At 38.4% G+C, this 22,105-nt stretch overlaps 1 protein-coding gene across 1 annotated transcript; it reads left to right on the plus strand.

The window, feature by feature from the left end:
- The first annotated feature begins 6,618 nt into the window (after positions 1-6,618).
- On the plus strand, positions 6,619-18,303 carry usp12b (ubiquitin specific peptidase 12b). Its single transcript, XM_056258940.1, has 9 exons — positions 6,619-6,804; positions 8,302-8,382; positions 8,937-9,150; positions 9,549-9,817; positions 11,787-11,863; positions 11,964-12,047; positions 12,806-13,003; positions 15,254-15,332; positions 17,731-18,303. Exons 1-9 carry the CDS (start codon positions 6,757-6,759, stop codon positions 17,830-17,832), a joined length of 1,152 nt encoding a protein of 383 aa, XP_056114915.1. The 5' UTR covers positions 6,619-6,756; the 3' UTR covers positions 17,833-18,303.
- The last annotated feature ends 3,802 nt before the right edge of the window (positions 18,304-22,105 follow it).

The raw sequence follows: 22,105 nt of genomic DNA on the forward strand, positions 1-22,105 counted from the left end.
TAACCAATAAAGTCTAAAGTAGGCTAAATCTGTACAGTTCATATCCCGAAGTTCCTGATCACCAGATCTATTACACAGACCTCAACTGCGCCTTCAGCCAAAAAAAAAAAAGAAAGAAAGAAAGAAAGAGAAAGAAAAGAAAAGAAAAGAAGAAAGACGAAGAGGGGCGTGAACAATAAACCAGTGTGACTAACGCAAACTAATTTTTAAGATCAATGGGATAGAATAAAATGTGTGAATTAAATGTAGCCAATTATAAAAGTAAAGTAAAAAGTTTTGATGTAGATTGGATTGGAAGCTTTCCCACAAAATAAAACAATTAAAAAGGTAATTGCGACTTTTTATCTCGCAATTCTGATTTTTATTCTCTCTCTCAAAATTGCGTGATATACAGGTCCTTCTAAAAAAATTAGCATATTGTGATAAAGTTAATTATTTTCCATAATGTAATGATAAAAATTAAACTTTCATATATTTTAGATTCATTGCACACCAACTGAAATATTTCAGGTCTTTTATTGTTTTAATACTGATGATTTTGGCATACAGCTCATGAAAACCCAAAATTCCTGTCTCAAAAAATTATCATATTTCATCCGAACAATAAAAGAAGTGTTTTTAATACAAAAAAAAAAGGTCAACCTTCAAATAATTATGTTCAGTTATAGTCAATAGTCAATACTTGGTCGGGAATCCTTTTGCAGAAATGACTGCTTCAATGCGGCGTGGCATGGAGGCTATCAGCCTGTGGCACTGCTGAGGTGTTATGGAGGCCCAGGATGCTTCGATAGCGGCCTTAAGCTCATCCAGAGTGTTGCGTCTTGCGTCTCTCAACTTTCTCTTCATAATATCCCACAGATTATCTATGGGGTTCAGGTCAGGAGAGTTGGCAGGCCAATTGAGCACGGTAATACCATGGTCAGTAAACCATTTACCAGTGGTTTTGGCACTGTGAGCAGGTGCCAGGTCGTGCTGAAAAATGAAATCTTCATCTCCATAAAGCTTTTCAGCAGATGGAAGCATAAAGTGCTCCAAAATCTCCTGATAGCTAGCTGCATTGACCCTGCCCTTGATAAAACACAGTGCACCAACACCAGCAGCTGACATGGCACCCCAGACCATCACTGACTGTGGGTACTTGACACTGGACTTCAGGCATTTTGGCATTTCATTCTCCCCAGTTTTCCTCCAGACTCTGGCACCTTGATTTCCGAATGACATGCAAAACTGAGCAACAGTCCAGTGCTGCTTCTCTGTAGCCCAGGTCAGGCGCTTCTGCCGCTGTTTCTGGTTCAAAAGTGTCTTGACCTGGGGAATGTGGCACCTGTATCCCATTTCCTGCACACGCCTGTGCACGGTGGCTCTGGATGTTTCTACTCCAGACTCAGTCCACTGCTTCCGCAGGTCCCCCAAGGTCTGGAATCGGTCCTTCTCCACAATCTTCCTCAGGGTCCGGTCACCTCTTCTCGTTGTGCAGTGTTTTTTGCCACACTTTTTCCTTCCCACAGACTTCCCACTGAGGTGCCTTGATACAGCACTCTGGGAACAGCCTATTTGTTCAGAAATTTCTTTCTGTCTTGCCCTCTTGCTTGAGGGTGTCAATGATGGCCTTCTGGACAGCAGTCAGGTCGGCAGTCTTACCCATGATTGCGGTTTTGAGTAATGAAACAGGCTGGGAGTTTTTAAAAGCCGCAGGAATCTTTTGCAGGTGTTTAGAGTTAATTAGTTGATTCAGATGATTAGGTTAATAGCTCGTTTAGAGACCCTTTTCATGATATGCAAATTTTTTGAGGTAGGAATTTGGGGTTTTCATGAGCTGTATGCCAAAATCATCAGTATTAAAACAATAAAAGACCTGAAATATTTTAGTTGGTGTGCAATGAATCTAAACTATATGAAAGTTTAATTTTTATCATACATTATGGAAAATAATGAACTTTATCACAATATGCTAATTTTTTGAGAAGGACCTGTATAGCCTAAACTCACAATTGCGTGTTATAAATTCAGAATGTAAAGTCAGACTTGTGAGATAAATTCGCAATTCTGAGAAAAAGGGTCAGTCTTTTTTGAATATGAAAAGTCAGAATTGCGAGATAAAAAAAAAGTCGAAATTATCTTTTAAATTGTTTTATTCGGTTGCGGAAACAAGCCTCAATAGATATGCTTGCTTATTATTATTATTATTGTGTTCTATAATTTAAAAGAATTTGCGAATTATTGAATGACCTTTTTTAGCTATTTAAATGCCTTTTTCGAAGCACATATTGGAAAGCTATGCTAACAGAAAATGGTGGAGGCTGAGCACTTTTTTCCATGGTTAACGTTACCTCCTCACACAAATGTGACAGTCGTCTAGCTTATTTAAGCCTTTTTGGTAACTGAAACGTTGTCGTTGTGAAGCCTACGTTAAAGGTCCATGCACACCAACAACATTAAAGGTTTTAATAACCTAATTGCTCTGATTTAATAAGATTTTGGAAATCCACAGCACAGTTATAACGATAACATGCAGAGGAACGATATCATAAACACAAAGAACGATTTTCTGCAGCTGATGAACGATGAAAACATTTGTGAGTCAATCAATCCAATAAACCCTTAAATGCATGAAAGGGACAATGACATCACAATCTAGCTAGCTTACAATACTTTTAGGAAACGCAGCCCAGATTTGTCATAAAAAATGATTCGTGTAGTTTTAATTATTAATAATTCAATTTAATTGATTAAGTAAAATTTATTAGTTGGACTCACAATTAAATGAAGTTGTGACAAAATGTTAAATTGTGTTACTTTAGCTCATTTTAATTAATTAAATTGAACAATACCAAAAAATATTTTTTTTAGTGTATGTTTGTTTTATAATGTCAATTGATGCAACATAATGTGTATAATAACCCCAAATCACAATTTCTCATAGCAGCAAAATTCACCGATCAGCAAGCAGCAGCGAAACACAAACCTACTTCTTCTTTGTTCAACTGTACTGCCCTCTGTGGTGCAGTTGTAGTGTGCATGTGTCGAATGTGTCCAACCTTTTTTTTTTTCATGCATTTGTTTTTGTTGTTGTTGATGCCATTTGGCTAGTGAGAGGAAAGCATTGGGTGGAAAGAGGGGAACGGGAACGGCAAAGGACCCCGAGTTGGATTTGAACCCGGCCCACTTCAGTGCACTAACCACCAGGCCATCACCGCCGACGAATGTGTCCATCCTGAGCTGGTGCAGGTATGACATCACTTTGTAGGCCAACCGGCAGTTAGCATCGCACTGGTTCCCTCAACAAAAACCCAATAGGATTTTCCCATTGGCTTTTGGATTATCTCTAAAAACAAGTTCTGATACAACAAAAGTTAATGATACTTGCACGTTTTGTCCATAAAGATAATTATCACATTAACACAACTTTTATGAATTTTGAAGCCTAAATACAGTCGCTAGAAATAAAAAGCTAAAGGTATTTTAAACGAACTACACCACGGTCGCTCGACTTCAACGTCACAATCACTAAGCTTCTGGAAACTCTTTCAGGTTTTATCTAAAAACATTTTCCCAGAATTTTTGAGTTAGAATTTGTAAGAGCACAATGAGCATAATAAGGCTGTAAAAGCGGACTGAGCTTACCTTTTCGGCGTGATGACGTTTAATCTCCCCGACCACCTCTGTAGTGCCACTTGTTAGCAACCGCCCTTTTCAAGACACTTGACAGCTTAAAAAATCACGAGTGGGGTAAAACAAACTGATGTATTTTATGTCGTAGAATCAAACATGAAAGTGTCTTGAGCTTGTGTTCACCACAAACCTTATTTCAGCATTTAAACAAAACCCTATTCAAAAAACCCATTGACTTTTGGACGATGGAACCGGAAGTGCTAAAATGCTAACTCGCTTCTGCGTTTTGGCCTACAAAGTGATGTCAAACCTGCACCACTATATTGGAAATTGTATATTGGGTCAATGTAAGTAAAAACAGCATTCCCTTGTTTTATGTTACACCTGATTGAATTAGAACAACAAAATTAGAATGTATAGGTAGAATGAGGTTGAAAACCCTCTGGGGTCCTTCGGCCCAAATGGACCTGAAGCATTTAATTTTTTTATTTTATTTTTAATCATAGTTTTATCGGAATGGTCCGAAATTTGGTGACTTTGTTGGTACTTGGTATATGAACACCCAAAAAAATTGGGGACAGGATTTGAATAGTCTAAGTGGTTGTAAAAAAAATAGTCACACTCAGGACCTTCGGGTCCAAATGGACCCGCATAGGAAATGAATGGGAAATTGGCAAAAATGTGAAAATGCAGAGTTTTTTTGTGCGTACAATCTACAAATCAGTCACGATCCAGAAAAAAAGCACACAACAGTGAAGGGGTGAATCTATAAAACATCAAGAGTGCAAAACAGACACATCCACACACACACAAACACACTTTTATACACAAACACACTAATAAATTCAAATTACACATGGGTTTTGAATTTTTAAAATGCTCAGTTAGTCCGCCAGATGGCATCCATCTCATTTCAAAAATTGCTTTCATGAAGCCTAGGCTTGACTCTAAAATGAAATACAGCTTAAAATTTTTTTTATATTATATTATATTCAATGGGGAACAAATGGGTCATAATTATTGCATTAATATTAATTATAAATCATTTTTTATTTTTGAAATTATCTCAAAACACCAAAAAAGAAAAAATATTACAAAAAACAAGTAAAAAAAAAAATTATGATTTTTTTTAAATAAATATGAATCCCACCCTTCCGGCCCATTTGGACCCGAAGGTCCTGAGTGTGACTCAATGAAGGACCCCAGAGGGCTAAAATGGACCTCATACCTCCTACTGTGCACGTTCACTTTTTACAGTGCACTAAAACGAGCATGAAATATTATTATATAGGATACTGTTCCTTTGCATCCTCTTTTTGTCATGGCACAATGGACCAAACAAAGCATTAAACCCACACATTTTATTTAAACAAGAGGTGTATATTGCAAATCACAGTAGAAAACTTACTGCGCACCAGAGTTAATTTTTGCAGTCAATTACTGCAAGTGTGTGTGCGTGTGAGTGTGTGTGTGTGTGTGTGTGCGTGTGTGTGCGGCCCAGGAAATCACTACATCATGGGGACAATGTCCCCACAAAGATGGCAATACCATTGTCCTTGTGGAGACATGTTTTGGTCCCCTTAAGGGGAAAACAGCTTTTAAATCATACTAAGTGATGTTTTTTTGAAAATGTAAAAATGCAGAAAGTTTTCTGTGATGGGTAGATTTAGGGTTAGTGTAAGGGGATATAATATATGCTTTGTACTAAAAATCATTAAGTGGAAAGTCCCCAAACACACTGTGTGTGTGTGTGTGTGTGTGTGTGTGTGTGTGTGTGTGTGTGTGTGTGTGTGTGTGTGTGTGTGTGTGTGTGTGTGTGTGTGTGTGTGTGCGTGCGTGCGTGCGTGCGTGCGTGCGTGCGTGCGTGCGTGCGTGTGTGTGTGTGTGTGTGTGTGTGTGTGTGTGACACCTAGGTCGTCTTTTCTTCTCCCTGTCCAGTCCTGCTGACAAAACATATACATCGGTCAAAAGCATAGACTGTAAAAAAAAAGAAAAGGTCAAAAGCCACATAGGGCGTAAATGACTCTGCGGTAGTTAGAGGATCAGTTGACAAACCAGAGGAGAAGGGCGGATGCATACGAATCTACTATGAACAAGAGTTGGTCATGGTCAAGGTCATGATGAGGTTACATGACTGGAAGGTTACCAAGCAACGTCAGCATTACTTAGCTAAATAGGCTAATATTCATATATGAATATTAATTAACGTATATAATTAAGCCTTCGCCATAGTGTGTGAAATCATCAAAAGAATGCAACGCGTGGCTATTCCTTACTAGTCTGCGTTTCTATTGAATCGGTTCATTATGCTTTTGGTTAAATTTTTTTTTTTTATAAAATTATAGCCTATCCTTATTTAAAATATAACTTATTCTAAAATCAATAGCATGAAATGGAATCAAAAACAAAAATGTTTATATAAACATTTACTTGAAATACTTACTACAACATTTTTTGTTTTACAAACAAAGTAAAATATAATAAATTTTACCCATCAACCCTAAGTAGCCTAATGATGTTAATGTCCCACAATTTTCGTTCACACAAGTCGATATATTAATAGGCCTATATTTCATTTGTTCGCAAGATTTAACAGGCATGGAAAAAATCATGACGCATTAACATGTGTTTTAATATATTTTTGTACTTTTACTTTTCTTTATTTCCACAAATGCAAATATAGGCTAGCCTAAGTAACACATTCACAGTATTATTAGCATAAACGAAATACTATAGGCTTAGATACAGTCTAAAAATATGTTAAGTAATTAAAAAAAGATATTTTTTTAACGCCTAATTGACGTTTTGTTATTTGTTTGCAAACCCTTTTTTCTTCACCATTGTGTGCTTTGTAAATGCTATGCTTTCTTTAACCACGTGAGATTTTTTTTTTAAGTTTTCTGAATACGCACAATTTCCCAGTATTTAGTTTTAAAATAAAGTTAATGTGAACAGAGGTCGTCGCCATAGTATGTTTAGTAATGTTGTGTAGTGCGCAGCTGCTCCACTGCGCGCGGCAGGCGACACTCCCTCATTCCGCAGCCGCTACGAGCTGCTGGACCGACTGAAGGATTCACCGGAACTTCAGCCTGTGCGGCTGTCACACTTTTAAATAGGGGTTCGGTCCAATATGGCGGCATACGGATGGAAATACTGATGACAGTCCGAAAGATCGCCTCGATTTGTACGATGGTGAGTTTTTCCTCGCATAAGTGAGTGTTGTCCCGTCCACTGCGTCTAACCTGTGTTTGGATTAGCCTGCTAACAGGGCTAGCTCAACAGCTAACAGATAAACAACCGTGTCATGACATGGCAACACAGTCACAAAAAGTTTGCGCACCTCTCTTTCTGTGGTTATAGACGCAGTAGAAGTTTGGAGATGTCGTTAAACGGACTTTTAAGCATTCTTTTTGTCCGATAATTTGATATTCTGCTCAAGGGTTATATGTGTAGCCTTAGCGTATTAGCGAGCGACACATAATGTCCATGTTTGATTAGACGGGGGCGACTCAACTTTATTTACCATCAGATAATATCAGTCATGTGGACGCTTTCTATATGTGTACGTTACAAGCGTTTTGTAAAGAGGTAACGTTAAGGTCATTCATGAGACTACAGTTCCTGCTGCTGCTGCTGCTGTTGTTGTTGTGTTGTAACATTATTTGAAGGACACAACTGAAAGCTGATTCAATGAACTCAATGTCTTTGTATTAGTGGTGAAAGGTATCTCTTAAACTGTTACACGAGAAAGTGAGAACTTACAACGAATATTATAATTTAGGATTTGCAGTGCTGTGTACACAATACTGTTATAAATTAAAATGTTATTAATGTGGGAGGCTATCTACTGGGGGTTCTGTTATAAAAACAGATTAGTCCATATAAATCAATAAATCTTTAAATAGCAGATATTTATGTGGCAACTTCCTTATTTTCCAGGAGTTACTGATAATAATCAGTTATTGAGAAAAGACACATGGCTTTGCTGCTTGTTGATTTAGCCGAGCCACCTCTGGGTGCCACTAGCTATGTACGAGTTATGTAAAAACTGCTGTACATAAATTTAGTGTTCACTACATTTGAATGTATTTGGATTAGGATCAAGGTCATCAATTCTTGGGTTGACAGACATATATGTAGTTGCCTTTTAAGTCGTGATGAATCAGATCCTCCCAGAAACGTCAATACTTCAAAGAATGATTTAAAAGTATTTTTTAATTAATAAATGATTAATAATATATCAAAACAATCAAACTAAAATGCTAAAAATGAGACAAAATCAAGATATAAACCTACCAGTTTCTGTTAATAAAAAAATTTCATAACAAAAAGCTTTAACTTCATTACAGCAAAAAAATATCTATATGGAGGGAAGAGGGTCTTCGAATAACTAGTTGAACAAAAAGGTTGAGAACCACTGATCTAGGCCTTATAACATCTGAGAAACTCATTCATTACACCTTAGATACTGACAGCACTTACAGCTCTGCCTTGATGATCTCCCCTGGTGACACAGAGTGGGTTCCACTTGCCCAGAAAGTGCATCCTGTTCATGCCAAGCCTGCATCACACTCCACAAACAGGATGTTCCTGTTAGTCCCGAATAGGTGCAGGGTGTTCCTGGTCACTTTTATTATTGAGACCCCATGAGCGAATTGCCAAGATAACCATTGTGGCTTTTCTCGGTAGGGCGCCAATGCCTCTGCTTTGGAAAAGGAGATTGGACCGGAACAGTTCCCTGTTAATGAACACTACTTTGGACTGGTAAATGTAAGTTTACATGGTTGTCTTTGTCAGTGAGTGTGCTATAAATAGAAGATGACTTTGCCATATTACATTTTACATTGTGAAGCACTTTGGATGTGTTTGTGTAATGTGCTTGTGCCATTCCTTAATGGCAGATTTGGCAAGCGTGTATTAAAGGCAGCAAAATAAAATAATAAAACTGCTCCACATATCCAACTCAAGTCACATTTATTTATGGATTGTTTTAAAGCAGCTTTACAATAAAATAAAAAAACAGGAAAATAATAGGTAATGTTGTAAAATTGATCAGTTGTGAAACAAATTCAATTTAAGTTGTAAAGCAGTTCTACAGAAGATAAGTGTCATTATTCAGCTCAGTGTAGTTCAATGTTATTTCAATTCAGTTCAAGAACTGTCAATGTTCCAATGTTAGTGTCATTATCCAGTTCAGTTCAAAGTTTACATTCATTCTCAGAGACATTAATTGGAGATTTAACAATTATATGTGCATGTATGTCATCACATGTCCTTCATCATTGTTTGATTTGTTCTTTGTCCAATCACATCTGGTCGCTCAGTTTGGCAACACCTGCTACTGTAACTCAGTGCTGCAGGCACTGTACTTCTGCCGGCCCTTCCGGGAGAAAGTGCTGGCCTATAAGATCCAGCCGCGGCGTAAAGAGAACCTGCTCACCTGCCTGGCTGACCTTTTCAACAGCATTGCAACTCAGAAGAAGAAAGTGGGAGTCATTCCACCAAAGAAGTTCATCTCCAGACTGAGGAAGGAAAATGGTGAGAAAAGATCATGCGATCATCATTTGACTGACTGTCAAGAGAGGGCTTGTTGATGAGGGATAGTGGTGAATGTTATTCAGATGCCCGGAGATCTGTGAAAGGATATGGAAAGATGTTGCTATACAGATAATATGCATGGCGCGATATGTTTGTAAACGTTTTGAATGTAGACATAGATTCCAAGATCCAAGACGTTGTCTAGATACACTACCGCGGGGTCAGTAAGATAAAAAAGAAAGAAAGAATGCTAAGATTAAGCAATACACCTGATTAGCTATGCAGGAAACACTGTGTATGTATTGAAATGCACTGCTATTAAATGATTGAATCACTGTTTATATATTAGACTTGCAGCTACTTAATGTTATCAACACTTCCTTCTACTCTCCCTACAGAGCTGTTTGACAACTACATGCAGCAAGATGCACATGAATTCCTCAACTACTTGCTCAACACCATTGCAGACCTGCTACAGGAGGAGAAGAGCCAGGAGAGACAGCAGAATGGAAAGGTAGTACAGAATGGTGGGAGTGGAAGTGGAGGAGGTGGAAGCGGTAGCAGCACAGGAGAGGGTGAAGCGGAGGAAAAGATCCAGCAGACCTGGGTGCACGAGATCTTCCAAGGCACACTGACCAATGAGACACGGTGCCTGAACTGTGAAGCGGTGAGTCAGAGGAGGTGGAGTGAGTCATAAACACCCTAAAGTGAGTTAATGTGACCATGTTATTGGCTCTTTGGCTTTGACTAATCAGGATCTGGGAGATTGTATGGATGTGACGGGAGAACAGTTTTCAACAGTGTGTTTCGGCAAAATAAAAGAAGTCTGTTAAATGTTTCGATTGTGGAATACGTAGAAGAGACATACAAAATGTATAATCTAATGTAAAAATAGTCACTGCAGAATCTTTAGCGTATTATGAATAATCTGATTATTATTAAAGCTACAGTTAAGAGCAGTGAGTGATTCCCTCTTTTCTTTTATTGTTTAATTAACATTAATGATACTGCCAGCAACAGGTTTATTATATTAGGACCCAATGCATGGATCTAATATAATGTTACACATCAGATTTTTTCCCCCAACGTTCACAACATTGATGTTCACTTAAGACATAACCAACTACGTTTATGTGAATACTCGTCAAGACAGATATTTTAAAAGAATTCTATGTGCTTACGACCGTTCAAAAAAGAGCAATAAGGTGCTAAAGAGAACTATAAATGGGATCGCATGCTGTTTGAGAGAGGTGTCTTTCTGTGCGTGCGCTTCTGGCGTGTGGCAGTTTAGAGATCTTTTCCTTGGTTTATTGCACTTAATAACTCTGTTTAACATCAAGCATGTCCCACACTTTATTTCCTCATTCATGCATGGTCTTTTTGACATACTCAACTTTTTTATTTATATAGTCTATAATTAGAGTCAAAAATTTAATTAAAAAGACCTATCATACATTTGAATGTACTGTTTTATTGTAAATTTAGTTTTTATGCACCAATGCTTAATCGTTCACATCAGCATCGCGATGCATCTAATGATTGATGATGATTTTTCTGATTAAAAATTGTGATTGCAATTTTAAAAAAGGGTTTTATGCTAGATTGTAAGGCTGCACAATTTGTCCCAAAATTGTGTGATTTTTATATATTAATATGACTATAAATTATTATTACTATTATAATAATAAATAGAATATTAAACAATACAAAATATTACTGTTGTAATATTTGAATTTTTTTTAATGAAATAAAGAAAAATAATCATTTTATTTTGCAAAACATCTGTAAAATTACACTTATACTTCTGGCAGTCTTTCAAATGTTAAACCGTCAAGCTCTTATTTTGGCGGAAAACTGTGGGGGACCTGAAAACTGTTGGTTTATAAGCGCCGATCATAGCAAGTTTGGGAAGATGGTTGGCCCATGCTACATTCCCAAATGCACGTTACAAGCGACCCAAACTCCGAGCACGTGCAGAGATGAGTTCGTGTGGATCAGCATTTACTGCAAACCGTGCTGCTCGGAGATACCAAAAACTGCAGATCATGAGCTGCTCATATGTAAAAGGACACAGTGCCGCATTTCACTCTGAAACACACAGCGCATATATTTAATAAATTAAATCGCAGCCTTTCCTTTAATTTCCATTAAATCGCGATTTCTGTTTTATTTCGTTTAATTGTGCAGCCTTAACTTAAGATCTAGTTAGACTTGTAAGGTGTCTAGTTTTTCATTTGATTATTCATTTGCTGAGCTGATGCGGTTTCCAGTCTTTGTAATATTACATCATTAAAGTGTGTAGACTCAATGATGTAATATCACACAGAGGATCACTAAAAAGGGCCTAGGGTGGCATTTGGGACAGGGCTTGGCTGTATTTGAGAACAAGATGTATTATGAAAATCCCCCTTAGAAACACGTCAGCCTAATTATCCAGGACTTCCACAACCGACTAGTCATTCAGACAAGCCACTAACTAGCTGACTATGCTGTAATATGCAGTCTTGCACATCCCAGTTGAGATATGAAATCTAAATGTGTGCTGAAAATCCAGCTGCAACAAGACTACAGAAGTACAAATTAGAACAAGTACTTTTATATTGTATGATGGGTAATACTGTTCTCTAATGCTCCAGGTGAGCAGTAAAGACGAAGACTTCCTAGACCTCTCAGTGGACGTGGAGCAGAACACCTCCATCACACACTGTCTTAGGTAAAGCTACAAACCTCAAACGTCACGGACCAGTTGGTCCAAGTTCTTTGTTAAATGTTCATTAATGTGGAAGAATAATTTGTTGTCTCTGCGTTTTCAGGGGTTTCAGCAACACAGAGACCTTATGTAGTGAATACAAGTACTACTGTGAGCAATGCAGAAGTAAACAGGAGGCTCAGAAAAGGTTTGTAGCTGCAATAGACTGGCATGGCTGAAATCACTCTTGTCCCTGAGATGCATTTGCTGTGATATTCACATCAACCTATGTAAGCCTGATGCTATGGACCACCCCTGTCTATTCAGTATTTTCTTCCTCCCTGAATGCATCTTTTATCAGCATTAGGGCTAGATTTACTAAACAGGGCAAATTAGAGTGAGAGCTCAATTCCAAAAAAGCTCCAATAGGAGTGGAGAGTTCTGCGCGTGATCTACTAATGACACGCAAATTAAAGAACACAGATGCAGTCGGATCATTTCCATAATGACAAAAAGCAATCTACCAAGAGTTGCACAAATTAGTGTCTGATTTTAGATTGGCTTTTTTGTGCGTTAAATAATTGACTAGCGCAAACTTTGTAAATCGTCTTGCATGATTAATTTAAATACTCTCCTCCCAGAAATGTTGCATCTGAAAGGGAAACTCCTACAAATGCATTGCAATGAGGTCACACGCAAAAATAACCCTGTCCACGCCTTTTCAGTGCTGATTTTTGACTGCGTGTCTTTAGTAAGACCTGACAGTTGTTTTTTTAATGCCAAAGAGGGTTTGCCGTGGCACAAGCTGTTAGTAAATCTGCCCATTAGTGTGCTGGTTCTGTGCACAAAGAGGGGCATTTTAATCCTGAAGTATTTACCAGTTACAGTTGCTCAGGAAATTGGCAGTCTGAGAATGGAAATGGAATTTCAAGTTAAAATTGATCCTGTCTCTCCTTTTCCTTACAGGATGCGGGTGAAGAAATTACCCATGATCCTTGCCTTGCACTTAAAGCGCTTTAAGTATATGGACCAGCTTCATCGCTACACCAAGCTCTCCTATCGTGTAGTCTTCCCTCTGGAGCTGAGGCTCTTTAACACTTCTGGTGATGCGACCAACCCCGAACGATTGTACGACCTGGTGGCTGTAGTGGTGCACTGTGGGAGGTAGGTTTCGGATGTCACAGTCAATTTAACCAGTCAAACTACGTTTACATGAACAACAATTCCGGCATTTAGCCGATTAAGACAATACTCTGATTAAGAAACTACCATGTAAACAGAGATTTCTGATTTCCTTAATCCGGCTCGAGGCATACTCGAAGTTAACACAAATTGAATTAAGACGTGGAGTATTCCTATTTTAGTCGCATTATCGAAGTGCATTATAGACATGTACACACCTTACATGGCATGGCATGGGATCGTAATGACGTGTGCCATTAATCGATCTATGTTCTATAACATGTAAACCGGGAACATGAAAGCAATATTCTAAAAGCAACTCATGCAAACCCCTTGATCAGAATAATGTCTTATTCAGAATAAGGTCAATAATTAGATTACTGCTGTCCATGTAAACGTAGTCGATGTTTGTTATCTTGATTGGGGGTTTCATATTAACTTAAGAGCACAGCATGTTGTTTAAAGTCGGCATGAAATTAAATTTTACCCTATCTATTTTCTAAATGCATCTAATTGTGAAGTGAATGATTCATCCATGCATGTTTTCTTTTTTTAAATCGACGTTGTAATTTTTTGCTGGACTTTTCCAATCAGTTAGTCCGCTTAAACCCTGACCCTTTCTTACAACTGACTGTAAGCTTGCATTCAGTCCAATCAACAACCGATGGATAGAAGCCCCAGCCCAACACCCCCCCATAATCTGTTTGGAAGAAAAGTTGCTACTTCTGTTGCATCATGACTTTGGCTCACTTACTAATCAAAAAAATTCTGGTCTTTCACTAAACTAGTAACTGTCTCCCGCCTTTTTGAGCATAGATCTGGACTTAAATGGTTGTAACTCATGAAAGCTTAAATACAGACGTACGGTTGGCCTCTTTTTAAAGAAGAGACTCAGCAGATTATTGCAGAAGTGAAAGTTCAAGGGATAGTTCACCCAAAAAATGAAAATTCTGTCATTTACTTACAGTTCTTCCAAATATGTATACATTTCTTTCTTCTGTTCGATGGGCGTCGATGGGCGTCGATGGGCCCCGTTGACCTCCACATTATGAAGAAGAAAAAAAAATACTATGGAAGTCAATAGACCAATTTCCAGCCGACGTCACAGTTACGTCACGGCGCTAGCTGGGAAAACTGGAGGCGGCAAATACAAACCAGCAAAGATTCGGCTACAAAATAAGGATCTTAAATTATTCTTCTTATTATTAAATGTCATCTTGTTGTGTTGTTGGGTGCAAGAATCAATGAAAAATTAATATGCTTTATCTGCAATTTTTTATTTCTAGAAAATATTCACCTCATTAAAATTGCACCGTAATGTCACTCTTTACATTGTCGTCTTCATGGCGCTGGCTTGGCAGAACTGCGGATCGTAAGTTACCACACAAGTCTTGTACATGACCATTCAGCACATAGTTATAGGCATCTAAAGATTTATATGCCCTCGGTTTCAATATCAGGTAGGTGTAGAAGTCAGGCCACTCAACCGGAGGTAGAGTTAACGTTAATCCTGTCAGATCCTCAATGAGTGTACGGGTCGGCCAATCTGGTTCTGTTCGTTAAAATTAACTTTTGCAAATAACAATCGCGGCCCTGGACAGTGAGTGACCTTGCACATTAAGATAAAATCGGATTTTCTCCAGTCATTGTTAAAAACAAGCTAACAAAACTTGCAAACTAACGTTAGGGAAGCGGCCAGAGGGATCGTTCTACCACCACCTATGCTCCACCCACATAAAAACGTCACCATGTTTACCAACTGAAAATTGGTCTATAGGGCCCATTAACTTTTTGATTACCCATATTCTTCAAAATATCTTCTTTTTTGTTCATGAAAAGAAATAAATTCATACAGGTTTGGAAGAATGACAGAATTTTCATTTTTGAGTTTACTGTAAAGCAAATTTACTGAACTAAAAAAAAAAGTTTTATACAGAAAATATGTTTTACAAAATAATTTGGATTCTAAAATTGCTAGAAAATCAAAGCAATATGTCTAACCAAGTTGTGTTCCAAATTTAAGTTGATATCACAGAAACTGAAGCATTGAACTAAAAGGTTTTTAAGCATCTTTTCCATGGTAATGCAATGTCAATAAACAAAGCACACCAAGTGTCTGCTACCGGAACACTGACAGTTAACAGGCTAAAATTTAAAAATAGTAAAATAGCTTTTTTGCCAATATTCTTCATTTGTTAATCATATCTTTTTGGTATGCTTTCTTTTTTGTAGCGGGCCAAATCGAGGTCATTATATCACTATAGTGAAGAGTCACGGCTTCTGGCTTCTGTTTGATGATGACATTGTAGAGGTAAGTCGGTGTATAATTGTTGTTCTAGTTAAATTAATAATGTAATAATCTGGTTTAACTAATTTGTAACAGTATCCAGATAAAATAAATTAGACTTTTTCCTTATTTTTGCTCAAAATTAAAACATACATGCGTTCTTTTACTGAATAATACAGTTGCCCCATAGACTTCCAATGTACACTACCGTTCAAAAGTTTGGGGTCAGTGAGAATTTTATTTTTATTTTTTGGAGGAAAGAAATCAATACTTTTATTTATCAAGGAATAATTAATTTGATCGAAAGTGACAGTAAAGACATTTATAATGTTACAAAAGATTCTAACCCTAACCCTATTCATCAAAGAATCCTAAAAAAAAAAAAAAAAACTGTACAACTGACAGACCAACAACTGTTTCAACATTGATAATAATAATATATGTTTCTTGAGCATCAAATCCTCATATTATACTGATTTGTGAAGGATCATTTGACACTGAAGACACTGACACTGGTGATGCTGAAAATTCAGCTTTGATCACAGGAATAAATTACACTTTACTATATATTCACACAGAAAACAGATGATCTACACTGGACTAATATTTAATACTATAACTGATTTTTGTTGTATTTTTAATCAAATAAGCGCAGCCATGGTTAGCAGAAGAGAATTATTTTAAAAGTATTTAAAATCGTACCGACCCCAAACTTTTGAACGGTAGTGTATGTGCACATAATACTTTGTTTTCTGAGAGGTGAAATAATTTTCCCAAGTAATACTTTTGATAGAGCTTAAGTTGTATTTACCCCAGCATAGTCCTTTTGTTTCATTGTTTAAGAAGAGAACAAAGAAAGTAGAAGTATCTAAAAAACAAACACCCAAGACCTTGAAGCATCAGTTTCAGTTCAGCCAACTTGATTGTTTCTTCTTCCAACTGTCATTGCAGTGTTCATTTCCACATTTAGATTGCGGTGTCTAGCGATAATTGTATGATTGCAGCTCGAGGTATCTGGATGTCTAGCGCTGCACAGTAGCACATCTATTAACCCTCCCTGTCAGGTGATGTGCAGCTGCTGTTTATGCCTCACCAAGTGCTTGTCTGGAGTTGTCCTCACATTGACCCAAATACTTTGGAGTTCTCTGAATGATGGGAACTCTTGCATTAATGAGACCAAGACTTTCATTCATTTGGCAAGATTCACTTGATACTTAAAACATTTTACAAATCTTGATATGGAATGGAAGTTTGTTGTTTTTTTAAAGAAGAGCAATTTTTGTTGAAACATAGAGCCAATACCATATTTTCCATTACATCCTTGTGACACATGATTGTTTAGGTTTGTTCTACACTACTGGCTTAAAAAAATGTACCTTGACTCAACATTGAGACAGATTTTCCACCACCAGCATGCACATTTATAGTATAAATCAATTTGGTTTTAAAACACAGATGTGATATCCGCGCTGCTACACGGTAACCCAGACAAATATTTACTCGCATGTTATGAACACAAACTCTCAGGTGCTTCTCAGGACATGAAGTGGTTGTTGTACCATATTATTTTTTTTTTTTTGAAATACCAAGCACACAGTGGTGTTGTAAGTCTCTGGATGTTAAATGGAGGCAGAGTCTGTTTTTTCATTATCCCATGTCTTCCCAATTGCACATCTGTAATGAGAGATATGAATTGAGTGGGAAATTTTCAGTTAAAACGTGATGCAGATGCTTCAGAAGTAACTTAAAGGTGAATCAGTGTCATTTCACCACTTCCAGTGACGGCAAACAGAATATCTCAGTTTTCTTCGACCCTAATGTGAATGTTCTGTGTTATTAGTTGTGCACGTATCACATGCTTCACCTTTAAAGGGATGTCGTCCCAAACCTGTATGGCTTTCTTTCCTCTGTAAAACACAAAAGATATTTTCGGAATTGTATTGTATAGGCAAAAAATCTTGACAGAATATCCATTTTTGTTTGAAATATCCCTTTACTCATGTTGCTCCAAATCAATAAAACTTTTGTTCTTTGAAGATGTTTTAATGAAACCTGTGAGATTTCTGTCCCACTTCAAAAAGTTTATAAAATTTATGTAAACGTAATCCATATATGAATCAAGCAGGTTAATTACAGTCTGAAGAGACCCAATCACTTTATATGATGAACAGATTTAATTGAGCTTTTATTAACATCGTACATGCATAGAGCACATGAAATATGGTAAACCGACGCTCAAAGAAGCTTTCTTCACGTGCAAGAACCAAAGAGGTTTGTTCTCATGCACATTTACGCTGCTTTAAGAAACAATGAGGTTTGTTTTCATGAGTCAAGCAAGTTTTTTAAGTCCGCAATTAGCACAACATATAATAAACATGTTTTCCTTTGTATCCAGTAATCCTCTTTTTTTTTGTCCCCACAGAAAATAGATGCCCAAGCGATTGAGGAATTCTATGGTCTGACATCGGACATCTCCAAAAACTCAGAGTCAGGGTATATACTCTTCTATCAGTCTAGAGACTGAGCCAGCGGGAGTGACTGACGGAGTGGAAGGATGTGATTTGTGAGAGACCGGATGAGGCAGATAGTGGGCTTGGGCTTTGTTGACACAGCTTGGCCCTATGCTCCATCCCCTCTCAGTCAAGTCCCTTTTCATTCAGGCTTATCAGTGGAGCTTTGCACTGGAGCATCAATCGGGCCCCAGACAGGAGCAGTCGATGCCAGAGTGACCTGGACACAGCACAGTAATCACCAGGCAGAAGTAATCGCCGTCTGGTTCGCTGTCGTCTCACTCGCCTGCTTGGTGTTGCTCGGCACACACAAAAACGCACATATAAACATGTGAAAGAGCATCTTGATGGCCTGAGAATGGACACTGTACAAACTTTTTTTTTTCCACCACACACATTAACAAATTTAATTTCAGATAATCTGGTTCACTTCTCTGCACATCACATTCATCATCGCTGGGTTATGTGTCATGATCTGTTTTGGCACAATAGCTGCACAACGTTCTTCACCCTCAGATGTTCATCTGCAATGTCAAACATGACGCATCATGCTACATCCATGTCAACCAGCTAGTTATAAATATGTTGTTTGCAGAGCCAGTAACTCATGGTGTCATTAGAGTAGAGCTGCTCAATCTGAATGAAAAAACCTGACAGGGCTTACATTAGCATGAATGGTTAGGTTTTTTTTGTTTGTTTTGTTTTTTAAGAAGTTCAGGATTGATTTTATGTAGGGCTTATTGTAATGCAGGCCTGTGGATTGATGGGAGCTCTACTCTGTTAAGCAGAGAGGATTGTGGATACCAGAGAAGTGTGTGTATAAAGGATGTAGCTTGGCTTAAGAATGCTCTTTCAGTATTCAGTGAATGTAAAACATTCTGCCAGTTCTTGTGCACTGTGCAAAGTGAGTGTACAGCTTGATTATGTCATATAGTGCGCACTTAATAGTGCTCTAACTGTTGAGTTTCACAGATGGAGGTAGAAATCAGGGCTTTTTATTATTCTGAATATGTTGAAGCTCATAAATGCCTGTCGTATTGAAACCAAAAGCTGCACACGTTTCCACTCATGTTTCATTACCACTGTGGCACTGTGAGATTGTCTGAAATGAGTGTGGATTAGCCTCTTTCAGTTTAGCCGTTAAACAGTAGAAATGTTGGATAATTCAAACATAATATGACTCTGCACTCCATCATAAAGTCTTCTGATTCATTAGGCCGATTGAATTGGCTGCATCTATTGTGTTTAATCTCAGTAACACTTCTCTAGATCTCTCGTCTCCTCTGCCCTCTTAATTAATAACATTTTAACTGAATATAGACCTAGAAGGGAAGTGAAGCAAGAAGTGAAGTTGAAGTACAGGTTTAGGTCTGTCTGTGAATGTCAGGTTTAAGCGGTGACTTGGCCGGCATGGCTCTGTAATAGTTAGATTGGTTAAGGATTGTTTCTTTTTTGTGGATGTTGCTCAGCCTGGAGGATGAGTTACTTCTCCCAGTTGGTTCACAGCTAGTAAATATTTACAAGACAATTAGTCAAGCTTTAGAGGCAAAAATAAGCACACCCAGCTAGATTAGGTATTTGAGCCTAAATCTTGTAAGGCGAAAAGTATGTACAAGCGAGGTACCGCAGTAAAATATTCCAAGTTTGCTAAGGTTTCTTGAAAGAGTTTCAAACACACAATTGCCTAGCTTGTTGTCTTGTGGCTAAAGTAGATGGTATAAGAATGAAAAGGTTTTTTTTTCTTTTCATTTCAGGTTTCCTATGTAAACTACACTGGTTTTATTTGATTGTTGGTTTGACAAATCTGCTTTAATCTGTGAGGGGTCATAACTGACGCTGCTGCTGATTATTATTCCATTCATCCTGTAAAGTCTACTTGGTATCAATGCATGCATGGTATAACAACTCTTAACATTGTTATAAAGCATGTAAAAAGGTCTTTTAAACAAGACATCACAATGTCTGTAAAGAGGTTTAAGCGTCTTGCTTGTCAGTTAACCTACTGGCATTGCGTGTTTTAAGTAGACAACTATATGTTGAAATAAACTGACATATGGTGCCATTTCATGTAAATCACACACTCACACAGGGTATGTAAGAGTGTTTGTAGATGTCATCATCACATTTGAATGAAGGCTTCTCTAAGCTGAGTTAACTGGATATTTTGAATTTTTTTTAAATTGGCTTGTGATCTAGTAGTTACAGGGGAAGGAATTTTTATTTTATTTTTGCTCTTTTATATCATATAAGTTTATTTATGTGTAATTATAATTGTTATATTAACTTTTCTTTGACATTTCCATTTTTATACATTTGCTAATTAGTCCTTTATTTGGACACCAGGACTGTTGTATGTTATGTGGAGAGATGGTTGAAGCAAAAATGTAAGGGTGATAATGTTGGAATTATCAAATTAATGCTGCAAATTAATGCTCGAGAAGTTGTTACTAGTCATAGAAACCGTTAATGCACTGATCACAGTAACAGCACCCTGATGAGTGTTGGCATTAGCAGACAGACATCAACTACATTAAAACATGGGACAAAACACAATCTAATGCTACATCATGCTAGCATTAGTTGTTTCATTCCGCCTCTTCCCATAACATTGTAATATGTTTATTCCATACTGGGTTTTAAAAAAGTGCACTTTCGATAAAGCAATGTATAATAAAAAAAAAGTAAACCAGCTGAATAATCTGGTTTTGGAGTGGAGTGGACAGTGTGGATGAAAGATGGGACTGGATCACCTTGTCCCAAATAAAAACAAACAAAAACACATCAACCACCTCAAGGAGGTTCATATGGTCTCTGTTTCTTTATGATGTCATTAAACTGGGCAACACCCATGTGACTTCAAGCAATCATAGATTGTGCCATCATCATGTAATCACTTTAAGGAAGGTAACTTTTCGCAATGATATATTGTGAAAACATCTAAGCCTGGTTTCACAGACAGGGTTTAGATTAAGCCTTAGTTCAAATAGGACATTTACGTACCTGTATTAACTGTGCCTTAGAAAACATCACTGTGTGCATCTTAAGACAAAACAATGGCACTGACGCAAGTTGCTTTCAGTTAATACAGCTCAACATGCATTTTAGTCTGGGAAACGGGCTAGAGTAAGAGTTAAAGAAGCTAGTTCTCTTACGAGAGGTTCTCTCGTACTGCGTAATATCTTACGCTAGGGGAAAACCTCTTTTCCTCGAGATATTGAAGCCAAAAATTATCCTTAATTTTGAATTAATGTAAAACGCATTGCAGCAGCATGCAGACATAGGCAAAGGCGGCTAGCGTGCCTATTGGCTGCCCTGCGGCAATTGCAGCAGCCTATCGAGAGAGGCCCTTCTGTGACGGTCCAATGGGGACGTTTCGCGCCCACTGCGTCACCCTCTCGCCAAAACGGGCGTGGCCTAGCCCTATAAATATTTTCATTGTCATTTTTTTTCATTTATTTCGGTTTGGTCATTTACAGATCATTCAATCAATCAAATCATTCAAACTGTTACTGTTACGGTTACTGTGAATATAGCTCGATGGGCTGATATAATCTGATTTTCATCTCTTCAGCGAAGCTAACGCATCGCTGGATCCAGAGTGAGAAGCCGCGCCGTCGAGACAGCTTTCTGCGGGACGAGCCTCTGCACTGAAGTTGCTGGCCTTCAACTCGCCGCCTTCAGCCGCCGTTCCTGCTACGCTATCCGGCGTTCCAAATATCCTTTACTCTGCTCTGTGTGTGTGTGTGTTCGCCCCGCGACTCACGTCTATCATCTAAAAGAGCCGCGTCTTTTTAAAGATGCCTTCCTCCTGTGGCTCGTGCCGAGCCCCACTCAGCGACGGGGACGGCCATGTGATATGCGTTTCCTGCCTGGGAGAGGATCACGCTGCCCTCACTGCAAGCTATTGCCTATGGTGACTCTGAGGACTCGCCTGGCATCCTTCAGCGAGACTGCACTTCCACCCGCTACAGTGCCGCGTCGTAAAAAGCGCCGTACTCAGCGGGCCCCTGAGCCTTCTCTAGCCCGCGAAAGCTCGCCGGTTCGCCTGCCAGCTCGCCCGCCAGCTTCGCTCTGCTCGCTCACCGACGGACAACGGCCGCCATTTGCCGCCGCTTCCGATGACGACGAGCCAGCGTTTTCTGCAGAGGAGGCCAGCTGCTCTCTACTGGCGTCAGACAGTGAGGATTGGCCGAGCTCCGTGGACCTCCCCCCCTCTGCCCGTGAACCGTCAGGAAAACGAGCCAGCATCGAGTCGAAACCGATGCGTCTACTCTCGCAGGCCGTGGC

Source organism: Rhinichthys klamathensis, unplaced genomic scaffold (genome assembly GCF_029890125.1).
Source record: "Rhinichthys klamathensis goyatoka isolate OS25496 unplaced genomic scaffold, OSU_Roscu_1.1 h1tg000161l_1, whole genome shotgun sequence".
NCBI classification, from domain to species: Eukaryota; Metazoa; Chordata; class Actinopteri; order Cypriniformes; family Leuciscidae; genus Rhinichthys; species Rhinichthys klamathensis.